General features: G+C 38.9%; 1 protein-coding gene across 5 annotated transcripts in view; it reads left to right on the top strand.

Moving 5' to 3' along the window:
- Nucleotides 1-22,521, top strand: part of LOC137284302 (diencephalon/mesencephalon homeobox protein 1-A-like) — a 32,277-nt gene extending 9,756 nt beyond the window's left edge. Inside the window, exons 1-6 of one of the 5 annotated variants that reach the window (XM_067816065.1) lie at nucleotides 8,335-9,035; nucleotides 15,601-15,722; nucleotides 16,463-16,638; nucleotides 18,036-18,366; nucleotides 18,968-19,123; nucleotides 20,457-22,521. In XM_067816065.1, the coding sequence (XP_067672166.1) occupies nucleotides 15,605-15,722; nucleotides 16,463-16,638; nucleotides 18,036-18,366; nucleotides 18,968-19,123; nucleotides 20,457-20,866 (1,191 nt within the window). In that variant the 5' untranslated portion in view covers nucleotides 8,335-9,035; nucleotides 15,601-15,604 and the 3' untranslated portion in view covers nucleotides 20,867-22,521. Of the gene's footprint in view, nucleotides 1-8,334; nucleotides 9,036-14,552; nucleotides 14,992-15,600; nucleotides 15,783-16,462; nucleotides 16,639-18,035; nucleotides 18,367-18,967; nucleotides 19,124-20,456 lie in introns of those variants that run through there. The other 4 variants (XM_067816061.1, XM_067816060.1, XM_067816062.1 and 1 more) reach the window with 4 other exon arrangements.
- Nucleotides 22,522-22,954: the final 433 nt, after the last annotated feature.

Genomic DNA, 22,954 nt, shown 5'->3' with positions numbered 1-22,954 from the left:
CTTAATACAGGTATGTAGCATACAATTCATACAATACACTACACAATACAGACATGCAGAATATAATACATACATATAGCGAACACTGAAGGCACACAGTATACGTTACAGATACATAGCATACAGCACAGACACATAGCATACAACACAGACACATAGCATACAACACACACAAACAATACAGACAAATAGTATGCAATGCAGACACGTGCACAGTATATATTACATGCACATAGCATACAATACAAACACATAACTTGCAATGCAGGCACGCAGTATACAATACAGGCATATCGCATACAATACAGACAAATAGTACAATACATACCCATGGAATACAATACGGACACACTGTGTACAATAGACTCATGGCATACAATGCAGAAACACAGTATACAATATAGACACATAGCTTAGCATACAATACAGGCAAACAGTATACAATGCAGACAAATGGCATACAATACAGTCATGCAGTACAAACATATAGACAGAAGGTGGCGTCAATTCAGTAATCAGGACTGTTTTCACGTCTTTTCGGTTAATTGTGTCCTGATAGTCAAAATAAATAATAACTGAAACGGGGATGTCCGACTACATTTCAATCGAATGAAACATATTCGTGGCATTGTTTCATTAATCTATTAATTCAGTGGAATTAGCTGACGATGATAAAGTAATGGTCTAAGAAAGGAAGTTTTGCTTCAATACTGAATGCCGTTTATTTGTTTACGAACAAATCTAAATATGTCGGACATATTGATTTTCTTACCTTATCTGAGCACGTAGCTCATACAAAAAAAGTCAAAAGCAAGCAATAAGGCGAGTGCTTTTACAGAGGAAATGGATTCCCTACATGAGGAGATCCGGGTTACAACTGACCTGCAGCACCCAATATTTGTAAGAGGAGTCCGATGGTTAGGCTAGAAAATTTGGTTCATGCTTAGATCGATGTTCATGATGTCAAACTTTAGATAGTCCAGACTCGGTCATTTACAGAAAACCCATCGCATGGCTGAAATATATCTGAGTCTGGAGTTAAACACACACGCAGATCATTTATATGTGATCAGTAAGCATTCTGTGGCCATATATGCTTAATTTAAACAGTGCCCTAACCCTACATGAAACTGTCCAAAATATGTGAACCTTTACAAATCACCCCATTTTCGACGAATGCAAATTGAAAGGTCACATACGACGGGACGTTATCCCACACAAATGAAGCGCTCGACCAGTTACTATCATGTTTTAATCCGGGAGACTTTACTGGAATTGATCTTCTGTCGCTGGCAAGTGGTGATGGACCAATACCGATGCTCTCGAGAGTGATGGTATCAAAATACAAGCCATGGGTCATGGTCACTTAATCGGTTGAACCACATAATATTATGTAGGGTCCTTGTCTTGACGCTTAATAATTGGAAAATCTCTCAATTTCTGTTCCATTTTTTCAAAGTAAATTGTCTGTTTCTTCCTTGAAGTTCTCTATTGACAACATGCTGTCTGTTCAATCGCAAATTGGGGTTGTTTGAAAAATGACGAATGTTTTGATTTTGTTGAAGAATTTGTGCATTCCACATTGTCAGAAGTGTCTAAGATTGGGTTGCAATCGCACAGTGGTATGTGCACACTGGAAAAGAGTTTTGTATTATATACATGTATTCTTCTAATCACAGGGAACATCATTTTATTAATGATACGAACGTTAATCTTGAGTTGCAGTGTTCAATCGTTTCTCACAATCAGCTTCAAATAAATATCATTTTGCGTCATATAAATATAATTTTGTACACTTATATGTTTTGCTTTTGTGTTATATTATTACCGTAGCACGTCGAGTTTTTCATGTGTATTTTTCACATTTGTTCTTTTCAGTCAGTCTCTGAAATGTTTCCCTATTGTATGTAAACAATTACCGTTTTGTCGCACTTTGGTGGTTTGAATTTAAAACACGTGGACATACATAATGAAATCAATTATCCATGGCAGTGTGGCTTCACACTAATTACCTCTATAAAGGGTTTACGTGGAGTTCATTTTTCAATGACAAATTTCATAGTAACGACATTCGATAAAATGGACAGGCGTGTGCCAAACGCAATCCTTGCTTATCCTCCACGCATTGATATCGATGTTGGCGAAAGCTTGGTACTGGTGTACCCTTCCTGAAACCCAGATGTATAAATGACGCGGCCCTGTAGACTTGTACCCAAACAGCTACCTCAAGGCAGACATGGTCACTTGAGATATACTCACATAGCCCATGAAACATTACTTAGTGATGACGTTACCTACCTAACTGACACAATTTCATAGATATTAATACAGTACAAATTTTATGGATAGCAACTTCTTGGGTTTATTTTCACGACGTTTCTGGGCTTATCCTAGTCCCCTCATCAGGTTGAGCTGAACTGAACAGTAAGGCTAACTGTTAACACTGCCCATTTACAAAAAATGGATTAGGGCCAAAACGCAAATTAACACGTGTGCACTTTTTAAAAGCAATGGTGTAAATGATGCGCTCTGAAATCATTCTTTGTTCACTTGGTGTCGACAGGAAAACTGGAGGATATTTTTCTCCTGATACTAAAACAGAACATATCTTTGTCACCTATGTGTCCGTTTTCATTTGCTTTGTAAAAGCGTTACCGTTTTCTATCTTTAACGCCATTATTGACTGCATGCATGTCTATAGTGTTAATGCACTGGAACACCTGGTTCTTGCAGAAAATAGTATAAAGTACAAACATCTGAATTCCCCTTCCATACTTATAACAAACCTCTATCCATGATCTCATAATGCAAAACAGTGACGCCACCAGGTGTCCACGAAAAGCAAGCTCACCCGCCACGCCGGTACTGACTACAAACACACGAAAAGGCAAGTAAACTGTTCATCACAAAAGCATGAGGTCATGTGGTACAACTTCAGATCGTTAACATAATTCTGTTACTGGTGCTCTGTATTCTGAAATGTCCTCGACGTGACAACCATAAGTTTCACTGAGGCCTCGAATGCTGAAACCGTGATCAAACGGCTTGGCAAAAAAGGTTTGACGTCAATGACAGAGATAAATCAGCAACGTTTGTCTATAAAACGCAGAAGTGCGCATATAATTGTATGCAAACCATTGATGGCATCAGGTTTTTTGAGCATAGATGTGACAGATTGGAACTAAATCTTTCTTCTTAGGAAAAACAGATCCACATAGGTAATCAGGGTAAGGACATCAGTATCTTAAATCTCGGGGATGGATGTGGAACGGACTTGTGGAACATGCATATGAGTACAACGAACTGTTAAAAAGAGTATGCGATCAAAGTATTCGCGACAGTTTGCACGTACACACAGAAGTGCGTGTTGTGAAATATCGATCCTTTAGTTCTGTACGATGTACATGCAAGTCGTTTAACTCATACATTAAAAAGGGTATCAATGCCCTAACGCTCTGTTGTTCAGTACCGTTCTCTCGCTTTGTGACTGTGATTTGAACTCCAGATTATTATTTCGCCAGTAGATGTATGTATTTGTACGGGCACATTGTACGTTTAATAAGAATGAATAGGTCCATCAGCGCATAACTCCTTAGGTTTTCTCCCGCTATGATTTGTGGCTGCAGTTTCAACATCTGATGAGCTTCAGCCTCAGGTGAAGAATAATATATAAAAGACATATATGCCTAGGTGATAAATGTCCACATAAACACATATTTAGATGGATATGTTTATTCAGGGCCTTTGATCCTTGTCCAGTTTACTTATGTGATGGAGACTCGTGAAGACCCGGGTTAGAACAGATCATCAGCAACCCTCTTGATTGTGGTAAGAGGCCGCTAACGAGATCTGGTGGTCACGCTCACTGACTGGGTTGTCTCGTGTCATGATATCTCAGCTGCGTGTATCGATGCTCATGCTGTTGATGCACGAATTGTCTGGTCCAGACCCGATTATTTACAGACCATTGCTATGTAGCTTACATGCTGCTATGTGAGTCGTAAAACTAAACTCACTCACACACTCTTTCATGTGATGGTAATGTCACCATGTGTTTGATGCTAGACCCAAAGTGTGATATCTGTATCTGTTTGTACAGACATGTGTACGTAAATACATGTTTATGTGTAGGCCTCTCGGCTCTGCAGCATACATAGATAGATTGTTGGTGCATAGAATGCATCAGTTTCTGTGTTGTCCTCTTGTTTTGTGGTTTCAGCTCCAGATTAAGATTACATGTTTATGTATATGGAGGGGTCCTTCTGCACTTCAGACATTGGGTAAGCTCATGCTTAGTGGTTGCAGTTTCAACCTCTGATAAACTCTAACCCCTGATTGCGATGATATCAGGGAAATAATGCGTTGATAAAGTAAACACACGCGCGCACATTCTCAAACGTATTCACTGACACATAGCCCAGTATGGTCTGAAATCTGGATGTTTAGCTTTGTGACTATGATCAGACGCACAAATCCCCAAAGTTCTCACCTGGTTCCATTCCTCCGTACAGATGGTGTCATTTAACATACCGCGAACATCTCCTTAATCTCGTGGTAATGGAAATACAAGTCATCTTTATTCACGCGCGTCCTAAAAAATTGGACACGCTTAAAAAAAAACAAGTTGCGCCGTATCTTCAAGTTCCTACAAATATTAAACACCAACCTGTAGCCGTTTATTGTATGCATGCGATTTGGATTGTCTGTGCCTTCAGCAGGTGTGGTGGTCAAGGGTTGCCTCGCAACGTGCAGTTGTCGGTTTTTAACACTCTAAATCCCTTGTCATTTCCCATTATTCTAGGACAAAACCCTAAGTTGCCCGAAATGCCGCTAAGCTAGGATAGCATCGAATTTTCTTAGTCGTAGAACAATCCCTATGTAAATTTGCCTTTCTCATTGTCCAACTTAGCGTTGTTTTGCGATCTTTTAACTGTAAATTTGCACATATTACTTCTTGGCTGAGCGCGGCGCAGTCAATGTACGGCCAGCCGCACGGATGCGGGATTTGCTGGAATTTGCAAAGCTTACGGCATGGCGATTTTCGTAGTACGGGCAGCGCTGGCGTTCAAACCATTTTACAAACAACCTCGAAGTCGGTCGTTGTTAGGGGACTTGAGTCATTTCATACAGATTACGCCGTCAAAATCCTTGTATGGCACATTTAGTTACTGTGGAAGGTGCAGGCAGTCCCAGGGGAATAGCTACAGTCAACAGTCTGTTTGCCTGCCACCGAGGGCTTTGTTTTCCTCTCGTGTCGACCAGCGACGCTTTCAGTGCCGGCCCAGCCTCTGGCGCCATGAAAACATGAATTAATATTTGTTTTTGTTTGTGACACCTTGAAGGAAACCTTTCGCACCATTTAGAAGTCATGCTTAGGGAGAACTAACAGGGGTGCGGAACATGCGAACACTAGGGACAAGCAGGGCTTGGTCTAGGGTGGGGGAGTGATGGCGGGGCAAGGAGGGCCAACGAGTGACCGGCAGGCGGGCAAGGGGGAGGAGAGGTCGTGGTCAACGACAGCGACACTAATAGGAGCAGAAACATCATACCCTGAATAGTATAGCATGACGATGACAGTTGTTGAGATCCCTATTTCTGAAACAGTGTTTGGTTAGTTAGTGACATTTGGGTGTCGTGATAGAAAGGCCGGTCATTTGAGATCCCTAATTAAAATAGTGAGCTCGTAAATGTTAAACAAATCATGGTGAATATAAATCTCCTTTGAATTACTGGTCATCAAGAACTTAGTAATGAAAGTAGAGGTCAACTGAAAGTACATAAATATATACTGGATTCACACAAAAGTGCATAACCTTATTTTGGCAAAAGAAAAACACAATCGCCTAAACGCTGCACACATCAGATCCAACACAACTATGATACCCCTATCAAGTATATTTCCATTTATTGTCTACTTGATGTTTAGCCGTCATTAGTCACAAGTGTATACTTTCTTTTGTTCGTCAGTGTATTTATGAACATTTAAAGGATGGTGACATATTTCTCAAATATAAACCAATTTTATGTCATCCACGTGAAAATGTATGTGCATCATATTTTAATAAAAAATATTTCAATCTGACCACATTATTCTGGCAACTGTTATGAGCTGTCACAATGAAGACTGTATGAACATTATTGGGTATATTAAGGTTGTGGTACTGATGGGCTCCCGTAGGAAAAACTATGTCCAGTGATTGGTTTAAACACTGAGTTGTACGATAAGACGGTCCTACAATTCCGTACGTTGTTAGCCGTTAGGAGGATTTGCGGTTACAGGTGCTGGGAAATTGTCATTTTTAAATATTGATTACCTTACTAAATCGATTTTAAATGACAAGTATTGTGCATGCTATAACTTTGTTTTGTATACAATTGAAGAATTATAAAAAAATATTGTTGGGAAAATATTATTTGTTTATGTTATTCTAATTTCATATATTTCATTTAGCTTTCTTTTTTGTATTTACTACTTGAGGCACGTGTGTGTCTTGTAGGGAGTTAAATAGAAATTGTATATTTAAAGCGATGTCAATATTCAGGCACTATCTGGAAGACCTCTCATGACCTTGTCGAGATCTACCTTTTAATGATGTTCCGTGGTGTTACAGTTGGGGTGTCATATATTCTCGTGTAATTGCCTTGTTGAGCATCACTCGAGTAATGGGACACCACAACTGCCCTTGGTTTATTTCTGATTTTATGAGTGGCAGTCCACTACAAATGACTCTCCTTCTGTCCGGGTACATGCTTCCATTTTACACAAGGCTTTCGTTTTAGCGACGTCGATAAAACAGTGTAACATATCAATATGTTTACTGTTTTTCCTTAAAGCTAATAATGCTAACATCACAATTACAATTCACATTTTTAAAGCAGTTTTCACAGCTGGAAAATATTTTTATCATTTTCATAATTACAATATTTTTCACACAAAATCTGCCAAAGACAACCCATTACTGGCCGTGACCGGGTTCCTGGTCATTGTTTACCTGTTTAACTGCCTGAATCATCAATACTGTAAATATCATTTATTAGACCGCATTGTGTCCTATTTTCATCATTTTAGTATTATAAATTATACCAAAAAAACCCGTGCAGAATAAAACTAAAATATTTCCCATCTTTTGTTCCATGGTTACACATTATTACAGAAACCTGGCGCATCTGAAAATTGTTTTCTTGCAGTACAAAAATGAATATAATGTAACAAAGAGGTACGCGAATATGCATATATTACACTTGTGACACTTCACTTCAATAAACTGTGCACTTTTTAAAAAACTGTCATTACATCGCCATGGCAACGACACATTTCATATTCAACACACTACCTATATCCTCGTAGGTAAAACCCAATATTACGAAGCTGATTTAAAACAAAGTTCGTTATTTAAACCATTTTTCCACTGAAGTATATATCATAACTCTTAAAGTAATTTTACGTTTGTAATGAGAGATAAGGATAGAACACTTGTAAAAGCAAATGTCTTGTTTCGCTGCTAACGTTATTAGTAAAGATTAATTTTAGTTAATTAACACAGTCATATTTAAAAAATAAATGGAACCGGATATTTCAGTAGTGGTGTATATTTGCAACTTGAGTTTTATTTTCAACTAGATCATACATGAACGGGTTTTTTTGTGATAGCTTCAAGTTTTCACCGCGTTATTAATTATTCAAAATGCACAAATAGATTAATTATTACCATTAATCAAAGTCTGTAATTATTGTATTGTGGTATATGGAAACCAAAGATTACAGTCAGTGTAGTGTTACACATTCTGTCTAATTAAAGCAAAATAATTTATTCCAATATGTTTAGGCAGATCATAACGTTAAGAACGATATTACTCCTGACTGAGCATGGTGTAATTTACTTCCCCATGCAGCGCTGTATTTTTAATTCGAGGTTTCATACGGTATTTCTCATACATAACGCCTTTAGGACTCTGAAGTGTTTGGAGATTAAACTTTTTAAATTCCCTTAATAGTGTCTCCAGCTTATTATTGCATTTGCTTTTACTTAATACCCAGATACCTACTTCGGATACCCTGCTGTAGTTGCTGTACAAAGGCACACTATCATGCTTTTCTGTTGACATCCCTCTTTACACGACCACGACTTGGAGACGGTCTGTCGTGTTTGAGTGGTAATCAACGATCAATTATTGAAGGGAGCGTACCAGCTCTAAGATCACACTGCGAGTCAAAGGTTCTGCAAACCAGATCACAAGTACCTCTTCAATGTTACCTTATCAAGATACTTGTTTTAGCTTTTGAAAATCAGCTTGAGAATGGATCAACCCAATGATTGAGCAGTTTACATAGTGTTTCGCTGCTGGGTACTTCAACCGGCGACACGTGGAAAGAGATATGGGAAGGGGAAAATGTTTTAGACATGCTTCGAGATATCTCTCTAAAACACCTCTTTCCTTCCCAATATGGCGGCCGATCAAGTGTTCACTTGCTCGTTCATCAGCCAATCATATCACACATTGATATTTACTCCCTCTAATCCGGTTGTGTTTTGGGTAAATATTTTGTCATATTAATATACTTACCCTACGTGAAGTACTTAATGGTCTTAGAGTAAACCTGTCATGCCCAACTAATCCGACGTTTAGCATAACAACCTAACGTCTATTTAACCACTTAGAAAAGCTTAAATATCTGATTCTCGAAGCATGGCAGTCAACTCGGGACCAAAACGTTAACAAGTTTGCCAGCAAAAAGTGTTTCAAAAAGCAACACATGTAACCTAAGGTTATATCGTCACACGCTACCTCCACGGCCGTCACGCGTTCATTCTGCAGACTTAACAAAGGTGTAGAGCGACTTTCACCGTGTTCACCGCTGTATGAGGTATACTCCACATAGGTAGACGCACCGAGTCACACTGCTAGGGGTCCAAGGACGATCGCTCACAGAGTTATTAAGTAGGGGGTCAGTTTAAGCATTCCAAAAGGTGCAGCTGCACAGACTTGCAGTGAACTGCGTGAACCAGAACATTTCAGTTGATTCACCCACAAAGGTAAGGATTGCTGTGATAGTGATAATCCTTTCTTATAGCTGTATGTTGTAAAATTAATACAATAATCCTCAATTAATTTAAATAATATATTTTATAAAGGTTTTCATCAAGGCTTTAGACTGAAAAACTTAAAGAAATGATTCGTAACGATGTTGTTTTCTTTTTCATTTTCTGAAAATCGCATTTAGTGTTTTTGTTGGTAAACGTAAATCTGTACTATGTTTTATGATATTTAATCATATGTTATTTATAAGGGTTATCACGTTTTGAATTAAAACACAACTGTATCAGAAAGCATCTTCTCCTTTACAAGACTGTCAGGTTCGTATTAGGTTAGCTCAGACACCCATCATCTGAACATTTTCATAAGTTGACAGTAAACGTTTAATGTTTCCATTTGTTTTAATCAAGTTGGACATGATATTAATCCTGTTTAAGTCATAAAACTCAGCATATGCCTCAGTTTCTGGATGTAGCGCTGACATCGCGTACACGACGGAAACTGAGAGTTTTCTCATAATTCATTTCAACGATTGTCAGCTCAACGCACGAGAACATTAAATATGACTGCTAACAAATGCGTATGCAAAGTTATTGCTGTTATGACATAAGTGGGCGCTTAGTCTGGAATATTCATTTATGTGAAATAATCCCTGCTGTTATAACTGTTTACATGCTACTCATTTACGCTATATATTTCAACCATTCAAACGCATTTCGAAAGAATATTTCATAAAAAACAGTTTCAATGTTTATGATGGCATCGCACCCAGGCTTAGATCATGCGTTCAATCTGGCAAATGATCTGACACTATGGGGTATTATATGTTCTGATAATGTTATTCAACTCAAGGGTTATCATAGTGTAAAGGTTATTTAAATATATGTTGATGCAACTGATACATTGGTAGACAAGAACTTCAAACAAACTGGTGTTAGAATAACAAATGTTCCATACATTTCAGGTTCAGCGACATTAACTGGTTTTGTTCAGTCTATATATTTTAAATATACAAATGTGTGCTTAACTTTATGTTCTATGTTCTATTAATGTCACACTACATGTATGTGTGTAATTCATAATACCTAGAATAGAATTGCTTCACTATAGCATCATTTCCTGAAAAGGTTACCATAACATGAAAATACAGCGAATAATCCATTTGACTGGATGACTGGGTGTATATTGGCAATAATGTACAGGTAATATTAAATTATTATTAAAGTACTACCAAACCATCCACGTGAATGTTAAATAAATAAATAAATAAATAAATAAATAAATAAATAAATGATGTATAGCTATAAAACCGTAATGAGAAAGGCATATGGCATATGTTGCAACATGGGAGCACTGTCACAAAGACCTGCACGTGCAGGCAATTGTTCATCTAGAAACAAGAAACACGCGAAGGAACGCATGCTTGCCCGCAAAATGTTGAGTGCTTATTAAAGCCGTAAATCGTCGAAACCTGTCACAATACCCAACATTGTAAAATATCTTCACATAATCTCACCTTTACTCATCCTTTTGTTTGAATGCGTATAGGTAATATTCTTTAAACTCTAATTCGACAGCGGAATGGTTTGACAATGCAGACAATGGAACGAAACGTTGTTGATTTATATTTTTAAAATTCTAAGTTTGATAGAGGAATGATTGAAAGTTCAGTCACTGGAACGAAACGTCTTTAATTTATATTATTAAACTCTCAATTTGATAGAGGAATGATTTGAAAATTGAAACAATGGAACGAAACGTCCTTGAACTGTTCAAAATTTCACTAATTCACTAATTCACTAATATTGTGGCAACTGTGTGTGGCTTTCTGTTCGACAACCATCTTAGTTAAAATCACGCGTTGGCAAGTGTATAATGACATTCGTATTATAGGATAAACTGTGTGTCCCGTGTCTTCTACAGAGCTTGGCAGCTGAATCTGATTTCACTAGGAAACGATATGTTCCAATTAGAACACGGGTCTTCCTATTCCTATTGTGAGCGGTTAGGGCGGCCAGAATGAGGGGGAACCCGTGAGTCACCCGATTTAATTAGTGCTAACCTATTGAAAAACGTGTTACGGGTCCAACACCCCCTTTTCGCGACTTGTATATGACAGTATTATCAGGAATTTGTGAAAACATGGTCGTGCACGCCTGTTTGGAAGAAGTCAAATATTCCATTGAAACCCGAGCCTTGTTTTGGTGTACTGCAAGGGTGCTACCTTAACCCGGTCCCAATGGTGGACAGGTGTGTGTGACCCTTGTTTGTTGCTAGAGACACTGTGTCTAAAAGTAACCACGAATCTCCTATTTTACAAGTTTACTGTCTGATCGATGAATGCTTTTCATTTGCTGGTCGTTTAGCGCGGGGTGTCTGGTCGTGAGATTAAACATTACGAGCACACAATTATCCAATGAGCTGTGGTCAGGTCTAAGCCCGGGGAGTATGGCGCCAGATGACACCCGCCAACACAAACATATATACAATACTCTGGCAAGTGCAAAACTTTTAATAACATTTTCCTTCCATATCGAATATCCAAATGCGAGCAAAGCTGCTCATCTCGCGTTGGCACGATAGAATTAACTCGAGGTAACGAGTGCAGGTTGTTTCAGAACTGTGAAGGACATTTTACATGGCTCACGACAACATGGCGTTAGGTCAACAGCATAGTGAAATTAATATCATAGTGTAACTATTGTCATAACTGAAACATGTAAACATTATTAATCATATCACAACAGAAATACACCCATCAAACACCATTACCCCAGAATGCAGAGCTCCTATTGGGAGACGCGATATCATCTTGCAAGTAGGAAACATTTGGCAGAGCATATTGCCTCTAATGAACCAATAGCAATGATGTAGTGTGATACAAATCTGGAACGATTTTGTTGGTCAAGGCATGTGAAACATGATCTGATTATCTGTAATGTATGATTTTAGATTCAAGTTTCAGTCTGATGTATAATGTTTTAACTAAGGTGTTTTATAGAATGATTTTGGTACGTTAATGAGAGCAAAGATTTAATATTCCTATTTTTCGATCGGTGTGTTTGAAATAGCTATAATGAGAAGCATTGTTTGACATAACATAACATAACAGATAGATAAGCTGGGATCTTAGGACGTGACACAACATACCAATATTATCTGATCGTATATAGATGCATTCAGTGTAACATAAAAATATGTCTTTTGAGCTGTCATGTGTTCCATTATATTTTTTCATAGGTAGTTGTGAACCATGTACTTGGAGTTCATATTTTTAAATACAACACAATAACTAGCGAATGTTTTAATTTAGTTTGTGACTTGTATTATACGAATTGAAAGACGAAAGCTGTCCACGGGCGGCAAGTGCAAAAACTCAATTATTATTTTTTGTTTAAGAGGTCTCTCAGGGCAAATGGTTTAGGAATCTTGTAAGATGGTTTGTGAAGCCCTGCTTCATGCTCCACGTCCATAATCCGCTAGGTTTTAGAAGACCTCAATAAATCCGTGTTCGCCACCCAAGAATCTACCCGTCCAATAATAGAGAGAGCAGCTTCTCAATTTTCAACTTTTCTTTTGATAATGTCACAACAATAAGCATATAATGATTTGATGAAACCCTAGATGCCATCAAAGTGGAGGATGCCATGTGATACTACAAGACAGGAGTTGTTCATCGAGGGCCGGACAAAAATCCTAACTCTTAATCGTCCAATACCGACTCTGGTCTCATCCGCTGATAGGTGCAACGTCTTAGAGAGAAGATGTACCTAGTCTCATTATAATGGTTTTCGTTCCCACGAACCGACTTAAGATTTGTTGCTTTCAGAATACATGCACGAGACGATACCTGATAGCGGTCGGGGCTCGTCACCGCCATAATGTAGAGGTGGGTGTGGCCCTGTACCCGCTAGCACCACGTCTTAAGAGGTGTTGGTCCACAACCCAAGACCCACAAGCCGCGGTTAACAAAAGCGAAACATTAGACGACCAAATGTAATCAATCAGTACTGAACAGAGGCACGTAAGAAAATTTGTCAAAACGCGCCGTGAATCGGACAAGAGAAACCCAGTTGAGGTATTACTCGGGTAGCATTAGTCGTGTCGCTTGTACGAGTGTAAGGCTGATATTAACACCTTTGCCAAATAGATTACACCACTGAAATGCTTCCTAAGTCTTGTTAAACGCTATTCTGTTCTCTCACGTTCGTCCGCTACACATGACGCTTTTAAGGGGTTAGTAATAAGAGATGTCCCGCATACAAGTTCTAAAGCTGTTGAAAAAACTCTTGCTTTGATAGTGAAAATCAACTCCAGTTTGGCCTAGCCCAATTAGACGTATTAAATCTACACCCTTTCAAATGTCACTGTAGATTCGGTCTTCGTCTAAAAGGGTTTCGGCAGGGGTATTTGCTGAGTCCTTCTCTGTTTTGACCACAATGCTCGCAAAACAGTTCCTTATTTACTTTATCTAATCTAAGAGCTTCGACACGGTTGGAATCGATATTCAACTCAGCTCGGGCAATGTTTTCTGTTTGATTTGACCATAATAGTATTAGATTTTCCCCACTTGACTGGAGTTCATCTGGTACTAACACAATGCCCATATGTATACCCTATCAAAACTAACCTGGAAAGTCGTGATAAAAGACGCATTAGGCGCTTGACATCCCTTTTTGGTAGGATATTGCATGTCGTTCATACAAACATGTATCATAAGTAATACATTTGTCTAATTAGACGCCTTCATATAAGAACATATACAATGGTGCATACCCATACAAACAAGCATCCGTGAATGACCACGGTGGAAAAAGGTGAAAGCATAATGTGCATTTTCATTTATTTACTATGCATGTCATATTCATATTCATATGGTTATAACTCAATGACCCTGAAATAAGAAGCTTTCGCTTCAGCCAATGGGCTTTGTATTATTTCCGTTGTAATTTTGTAAGAGTAAATGTCAATGTTTTGTCTTGAGGACATTACATGCGTCCGACAAAAAGTATATACTTACCAAAATATTTTGGTGCATATTATTATTCTCCTTGTCCGCTATACACACTAATCGGATCTGGATCTGAACCTTTAAATTACAAAAAGTGTGTAAATCGCATAACGCTGAAAGACCTCTGCTACACTACCTGTGAGCAAACTCCCAAAGTCTGTGACAACTATGCTGAGTTCTTACATCATTAAGCAGTTTTCATTGTGCACTGATCGGATGAGATATTTACTCGTGTTCCATTACACCATCGTGCGTAACATTTCCTACGTGATCTCAACAAGACAAACATTCTCAGTAAATTGTTGACCGTTTGATTTAGGTAAGACACGAGTGTTTAACTAGCCACAATCTCTGACTAAAGCGTCATCATTCAATGTCAATCTCATTGAGTTCAAGCCTACGGGCAACACTAATCGCATCATTGTTTTAGCTCTCCTATTTCAATCCCCGATTGGCCTTCCGAAGCATCTGCACCAGACACGCTCGCCAAAGTTTCCTAATCAAAGACTTGAGTTTTCTGCCCATGTTCACTCCTGTTAAGCTAGAGTTGCGCGTGTACAGGACAATAGCTTTGATTATTATTATCTCCCAGTCGACCTGTAGTGGCATGTTGCAAACATTCTAAGCCCTCGCAAATCTGTGCCCGAATCTGTCGCGAGTAGACCGGAGCATGCCTAGCCAGTAAGTGACACTGTCTTGTTGCTATCAAAGTCAATTGGGTTGTGATGAACGTAGCCTAGTGAAGGTTCTAGTCCCTCCCGTCCACCGTCAGTTGTCTCATGAAGCTTGTCGGACACGCAGGGCCGCGCCAGGGCTCTCTACTCAGCCCGTCTCTTTCTTGTTTGTCTGTGGTCAACTGTCTCAACGACTTTGTCTCAGAAACAACTTCAGGATACTGTTGTGCTTGTGACTCTGTTCATGTCGGTTGTTGGATTAGACAATAGGTAGGACAGTGCATCCAGCTTGTTATACGTCTGTGTGTATTTATAACATTAGCCATTGTCATATATTGCATGTGAAACTGCAATGTTATAGGGAAGCTACGGCCAACCACCAATTCTTATGTGGTTCGTCATACTTATTATAATAGACATTATCTCCAGATATGAGTGTCTCTTTCAGTGGAACCATGTGTTTCTGCATCCTCATATATATTAGCAGACGTACAAATGTGTAAAGATGAAACAAATGCACAGTATAAGAAAGTGACAGTTTTAGTATGCTTATTCAACGTCATTCAGTATTTTATGCAGAGAGAGGTTTTGACACAAAAGAGCCTACAAAAGCGCCTTCAAGACATATAACTGCGTTTCGTTTAGTTCCAAAGTGTAATTTATTGTAATATACATGTATTTCATTATTTTTGTGACTCTATTACTCAGAATACGGTGCATAACATAAGCATAAAGACATGTTAGACAATATACGAATACTAATTTGGTCGATGCTCCTTAACGTTGCAGGCTGTCGTTAATTATCTGTTATTAGCCCCCTTATTTTAGTGAAGATGTTGCAAGAAACTTGCATGTCTTAATTGTGTCTGCACGTTTCAGAAGCATGCAGGGATACGGAGGGTTTGGCATGCCGCTGCAGCACCCGCCACCGATGTTTGGTCTACCGACCCATGCGCAGACAGGACTTCCGCAGCCACTATATATCGGAGGCCAGTTTCCGGGTATGCATCCCAACCTTCAGTCATCAGTGCAGACATTAAGTTTAGCAGAGAGGTTGGCGGGTAAGTCAAGCTGGTCTGCTGGCTCCCCATCTCTCGATCTGGGTCTCTCAATCAACTTCGTTGTCGTTCTTTCTGTCACTTCGACTGGCTTTCACTCTTTCAATCTATCTCTCATTTGTTTCGTTCTTAGTACGTGATGTCTCCACTTGAGCTTTCTGTGTTAAAACATGGTTCAAGAACATGGATGAAAACACAGTTGCATGTACATTGCTTATTTATATGCTTTCAAACATGCGAACGCATCGTAAGGGTATGCGCTTTACATACATTGACTCATTTCTTTGTAGCATAATTACATGTGTACCCTTCAATACTTTCTTAAATGGTGTGTATACTAACGTGAACAAACATACTTATTAAATGCAGAACAAATGAAACTAGGTGTTGTAAGATAGCTCAGATCTTGCATTGCAGCTTTGCTACTTACCGTTGTTGAAACGTTTGGCGTCATCATTGAAGAAAGAGTTACCTTGGCGTCACAGGCCTTAATCCACACCGTAATGATCGTATGCCAACAGACCCCATCAGAACAATACATGTTACTGCTTCAAAACTATCGAAAGATTTAATTCTATTGCCAGTAACAAACAAATGTTGAAGGCTGATTTCTCAGTATTTCTTTTTCTCAACATGTATGAATACTACTCACCTTACTCATCGATTGATTTTTTTTATTTCAGATATCATTCTGGAAGCCAGGTATGGCGCCCACAGGAAACAACGGAGAAGCCGGACTGCCTTCACAAACCAGCAGCTCGCAGCACTGGAGAAGACATTTGCCAAAACCCACTATCCAGACGTTGTCATGAGAGAACGTTTGGCAATGATGACCAACTTACCTGAAGCTAGAATACAGGTATGTGCGCAATATATTTTAAGATGGCTTTGCAATGAGTAGTTCAGTACGATTCAGAACACCAAACGTGTATGATTACGATCGACTGCACCATTCATACAGCAATGGTCTAGCTGAACGGGATTGGATCTGGAAGCCAACGGGAACATGACACACAGGCACACATTTACCTTGACAGGCACATCAACCATGCCTGAACGCCATTTTGACTTTCATTGTCCATATTGTTTCATGTATCTATCCTATGAGTAATGTAAATGCATGACGGCGAACACTGTGGACCTTTTGGAGAATTAAATGGCAGTTATCCAGGCATATATGCGCTTTTGAAGTTCACTTGATTAATGGTAGACATTATTTGCAAAATATAAGTTCATTCTGAATTAAACGGACGTTTATTGGATGTATTATTGCAGGCTACGTAATTTATCATTTCAGTGTATCGTACATTGAAATACTAAAGCTCATTGGTCCTATTTGTTGCAGTTGAAATGTTTGTTGGTGTTTCAAGTTGTTAACACTGACTTGTATTTCATATGTTTTGTTGTAATGGTGATAAAAGCACGAAACAGTTTACATTGATTACTTTACTTTCGAAGTATTAGAGAATGGAATAATGATATATTTTATAAATAATTGAAGAAAATCTTTAGAAAACAAAGTTCAACAGAAGAAAATATAGAAGTAAAATACCCTTTAAAAATAGACTTTTAAAAATTACAAAATAATTACAAATAATCTACACAGAATGAAAAACAGATAAACAGATACAACTAATTGGGGTATACGACATTAGTCGTTGATGATATAGTCAAACAAAGACGAGCATTCAAAAGTGCATGTTTGGTTCAATAAAAAGGAATAATGTTTACGAAATGGAAGTTCCCATTTGAAAGACCTTTAGTAATCACAGATAAAAAAAACACAGTAAATGTACCAATTTAAAACAAATTGTGTTTATGTAGCATTAATTCTTAGTTTCGATGCTATTTCTCTCATATTATCTCTCAGTATAAAATGAATGTCAAATAGTGCAACAGATTTATAATTAACAAAAATGCAAAATGGGAGTGCAGCAAGAATGACAGGAACGGCATCGCACTGCAGTTGCTCTGTGTCAACAAGATCATTTGTTTATAATGCCGCGATCAAGTAACTTCTTACGTTGCCGGTGTTTCCACGATCAATAAGATGTCAACAATATCGAGCATAATTCAAACATTATGTGTTAGGAGACTAACACACCGACGCGTTTTAACCAGTGGATGTATTTGTGTGATTATTAACTCATTCTACCTGCCTTGCATGCTTTGCAAGACAGGATAAACACTTGGTTTAAACAATTGATTACTTCATTAGGGTTTTGTTTTACCAATGCGTGTATCGTGTATTTTCAGGTTTGGTTCAAAAACAGACGAGCCAAATATAGGAAAAAACAACGAGCTATTAAAGGTAAAGGGAAGGATCCGTCACAAGGAAACGCAAGCTCTGCATCAGCGTCGGAGTCGAAAGAGGATGCTGGTGAAGATGTTGGAAGAGAAGAGGGGTCCGACAAGGAGGCGAAATCGGCCAATGAAGAGGACGAGGATTCAGACGGAAATGACGTGATTGAGGAGGGGTCTGTGTCTGTAGACGTGGAATCAATGGAGGGGAATGGAGAATGTGAATCTGTGACGGACAATGATACCACTGTGGACAGCATACATAGTGAAGAACCGAAGCTAAACGGTAAGACAAAAATATGTAAGGGATCCTTCTGCTGGGAGCAGTGCGACAGATATGCAGGTACAGAAATTTATGTAAGGGATCCTTCTGCTGGGAGCAATGCTACAGATATGCAAGTACAGAAATTCTGCCAAATGTGTGAAAAGAAACATAAAGGGCTGGGCACAACAAAAGTCGTACGCCCATGTCTCATGGTTCTTTGAAATGATGAGCTTATTGAAAAGCATACAGAAGTTGGTATTCAAATATTAGACAAAATATTATTTTATGTCAACTTCTTCTTCATTGTATGAACTTGAAGTGATCAAGAAAGGTTTGTTTTGCGAAAATCCATTTGAAATTTGTATCACAATCGTGTTTTGTACCTTGCGATTATGGCAATACTTTAGCATTAGTAACGTTTTGATTAAGTTTTTGTCAAAATTCAGTAAGAAATCTAGACAAATTACGCCCCAGGTATTGGCAACCCGTTCATAATAAAACGCAGGCATTTCTAAAAAGATTATCACCTTTTATATGTCTACGTGGATAACAAACCAAAACAACTTTGTTAATTGTCATGTCTTGTGTCTCTGTCCAATAACCACGTCTTATGGCATTTCAGAGAAGAAGCATGCCCACAATGGAGACAATATCAGTGACTATCCATCGGCTCTAGACAAGAAAGTAGACGACACTGAGAAATCCACCACGCCACTCTCCCAGGAATCCACGAGATGTAACGAAGTTGACGTGATTTCCTTCCACGGTCAGCAAAAAAGTAAGCTCATCATAGTCATCAAAATGCTGAAGCCTTCAGGAATAACATTGGGATGTTTCTTAAGCATTTCTCGTTTGCTGCCAAAATCATTGCAAGAGAAATTCCAGATAGTGCAACCATCGTTTATATTTGTTCATGAAGTCCAGTGACGAAATTGGATGTGTTATGTTGTGAATATATCAGATCTACAAATGTTAAACACTCAAGGGAAGAATCACTGGTGCAGGGGTATATTATTACGTATTTATTAGAGTCATAACAGTCAAACTGTATGTCTTAAAAGTATAACTTCGTACTGTATTAGATTATTGAGTGCTAATTGAGTGTATTGAGTGTATTGAAAATATATTTGATCTGATGGAGCTTTCAATAATCTACATTCCTAATCAACATCGTTCACAACATGTGGGCAAGGTCTCTCTGTACTGTAAAGCTAGTAGCAGTGCCTATGAGATATACAACTTCATGACGATATGTTGTTGTGAAATAAGATTGTGAGACCACCTGGGCTTATGCAAACAGAAATGAAAATATGAAAATGCATTCAAAGGCTCTGCATGATCTCAACGTGGGGTTGACCTTCCCGCCCTGTTACGTATATAAGTAGTTCTAGTCGGATTAAACACGATAATGTGAGAAGAATGCCCAACAATACTTCTTTTGGGTTTTATGTTTACCTAAATGCGTAATAAGATTACAGTTGACGGCGATTTCAAGGACAGCTTAATTTAAAGGCCTTTCTAATTGGTAAAACGTCAGGGACCGCAAATATGATTTCGCTAATGCTGTAACCTTGTGATATAAACTTCTCGGCGCAGTGTTTGGCGGGTTAGGGGGTCATTATCAGAGGTAGTAATGACATTGCTGCATCTTATTTCACATCCCAGCATTACATCTTACTCAACCATGCTGGCATTCCCAAGCCAGTGAACGCGTATTCGTAATACTCAGGAACCCTAACAATTTTAACCTTCATGGCAAAAATAAAGACTTAAAGTTACGTTGATATATTCCAGCATTTTAATTAGGAATGCATTTATTTACACATGATAAAGGAACATGCGCTCATCTTAGGTGAGCAAAGTACTGGGGAACTCCTATTAAAGTATCAAGGACATCAGTAATATGCTATGTATCTCTAGAACGTGTAACTGATAACAGACCTCACTGAAGTAATGTGTCTCTATCTTGTAAACATTAGCGCGAAGATTATTGTTTCATTATTCCAACTGTAGTTAACGTTGTGGTAGTTCAATTTATTTTGTTATGTCTCCCCAAAGTATTAATTATCAATTTTGTCTTGGAGGTACATATGCCACTTGTATGTTCACAGGTACGGAGACCAGTTACCATCGAGCGCCAATGCCGTATCAGTACCCCATTCCTCAAATAGGCTTGTTCAACCTCCAACAACACGCTTTTGCCAGCGCCATGTTCCAGAAACAACTACAGATGCAGCAACCGGGTGTTCCCCAAGTGCCCCTCTTCCCTTTTGCCTCAGGAGGAATCAGCCCTCTGAATGGATGGCCTGCTTACTACCCTTCTTCCGGCTTGCCGGATATTCCAGCTCCACCAACCTCGAGACCAGAACCACCAAGACTGCCTCCTCCTGCACATGCGCCACCACCACTTAACAGTTCTTCCAATCAAACAAAAGACGCTCTTCTTACATCAAGTATAGAAAGTTTGAGGTTCAGAGCAAGGCAACATGCTGCCTCGCTTGGATTTTACGACAATGTATAATATGATGTCAATATGTTCAGTGACGTTTAAAGATGCTTCAAACGTTGATGCAATGCGGAATATATGTATCTTAGGTACCAAAGATGCCTATTTCACGGTGAATGCACTAGGTTGTTCCATGAAGATCTTCCACTGTTGCCCCGATTCACGGGGATTGCTATATCTCACTCCACCAAACATCATGTCCTGTTTGCCTGATGTATAGAGAATGCCAGAAACCTGTTCCAAACCGAGATGTTATCCCGTTTGCCAGATGCTCGGTGATGCTTATACCTGTTTCTCATCAAGAGCTTCCACTGTTTGCCTGATGAACAAGGTGTTTTCACAACCGTCTCCACCACACGTTTTGCCAGATGTACAATGAATGCCAAAATACTACTTCCCACCTAGTTCTTCCACTGTTAGTATGATGTACGGCGGCATCCACGGTCAGTTTGCAAACCTTCTCCCTTCCAAGATCTTCCAGTGTTTGATAATCTACTGTACATTTACAAACCTAGGTCCTAGCAAGATCTTCCATTGTTTGATATTCCTTGGTAAATTTAGAAATGTACGCCCTAACAAGATCTTCCAGTGTTTGATAATCCATGGTCAGTTTAGAAACCTACCCCCTACCGAGATCCCCCAGTGTTTAATATTCCACGAAATCAGTTAGAAACCCATTCCCTTCCAAGATCTTCCAGTGTTTAGTAATCCAAAATCAAATTTACAAACCTATTCCTTATCAAGATCTTCCATTATTGGATGAGACACGGTAAATTTAAAAACGTATTCCCTACGAAATCTTCAGTTGCCCGTCAGCTCCATTTATCATGCTCATCAAGCTATTCTGTAGTCCATAACATGGTGACATATATGCGTAGGTCATTCACTTAGGGTTCGTCGTACACTGTGACGTTATTAGTATCATTTCATCAACGAACAAATCCATTGTCACCATTTCTTGCTGTATCTCACAGTAGACTGTTAGAAATGCGTTGTTGTCTGCTGTTCCAGTGCCTAACTACATTGAAAACATCAAAACAGTGTCCCTATACAAATCAGTCACGATCCTAATACTCATGTAGAACCGATTTATTCTGTCCGGTTTACGTCTTTCCGTTCATGGCCTTTGTATCAACCTTTTCAAACCTTAACATAGATACTGTGTGAAAATGGACACCTTTTTGTTTCAATGTTCGTACACTTAGACAGAAGAAGCGGGAGACTGTCACTGAGGACTGACTCGTAGTAAATGTATTCGCAACGCGACCGTAACTTTGATGCAGAAGGTTACTACGATTTGGACGCTAGCTCTTCTGTTACCTAACCATAGATTGTATGGAAAAATGGTTCCACCTACATCATTCCATGTTGATACGCTCTATATCTTCGACTCAGCCAATCTGTGGCCTTGTCATGAAGGAATTGTCAGACAATACCTGTAGTTTGGATTCCAAGGCGACAACAGGTGACTGAAATGTCACTTGAGCAGTATTTCATAATGAATATAAACCTACGTTTAGGCATTGAAATAGATACCCACCCCTCAGGGTAACCTTTATGATTTGTGACATATGTTAGATAATACATTGTAGACGTATTGTTCAGGAAATATCTGCACATAATCATTGTGATATACTGTGAAATAAACTGTTATATGCTGCATATCCACATATAGTTGTGTGTGTTTTTTATGTGTTGGTTAGTTTGTTGTTTAACGCCGCACTCAGCAACAGTCCAGCTTTTTATGGCGGACTGTAGATAATGGCGTCTGGATAGGAAAATCCAGTAATTGAGCAACATGAGCATCGATCTACGCAAATTGGATACGATGTCATTTGCCAACCATTTTAGCGAGCCTGCCCAGCCGATCCTGTTAGTCTCTTCTTACAGAGAGCATAGGTTACTGAAGACCAATAATAACCTGCATCTACGCGAGTATTTTCTACATGCACGGATGGTATATTTTGACAATAGATAATCGCGAAGATGGTGACTAACCCATGTGACCTACCATGTCGGCTAGACGAATGGGCTACAAACGTCAAACGTCTATGAAACTCACTGACGAAGCAATGCATCTTGGACTTTGTTATCACATTAAAG

Source organism: Haliotis asinina, chromosome 5, assembly GCF_037392515.1.
Source record: "Haliotis asinina isolate JCU_RB_2024 chromosome 5, JCU_Hal_asi_v2, whole genome shotgun sequence".
NCBI classification, from domain to species: domain Eukaryota; kingdom Metazoa; phylum Mollusca; class Gastropoda; order Lepetellida; family Haliotidae; genus Haliotis; species Haliotis asinina.
This window is presented reverse-complemented; position numbering and strand designations above follow the sequence as displayed.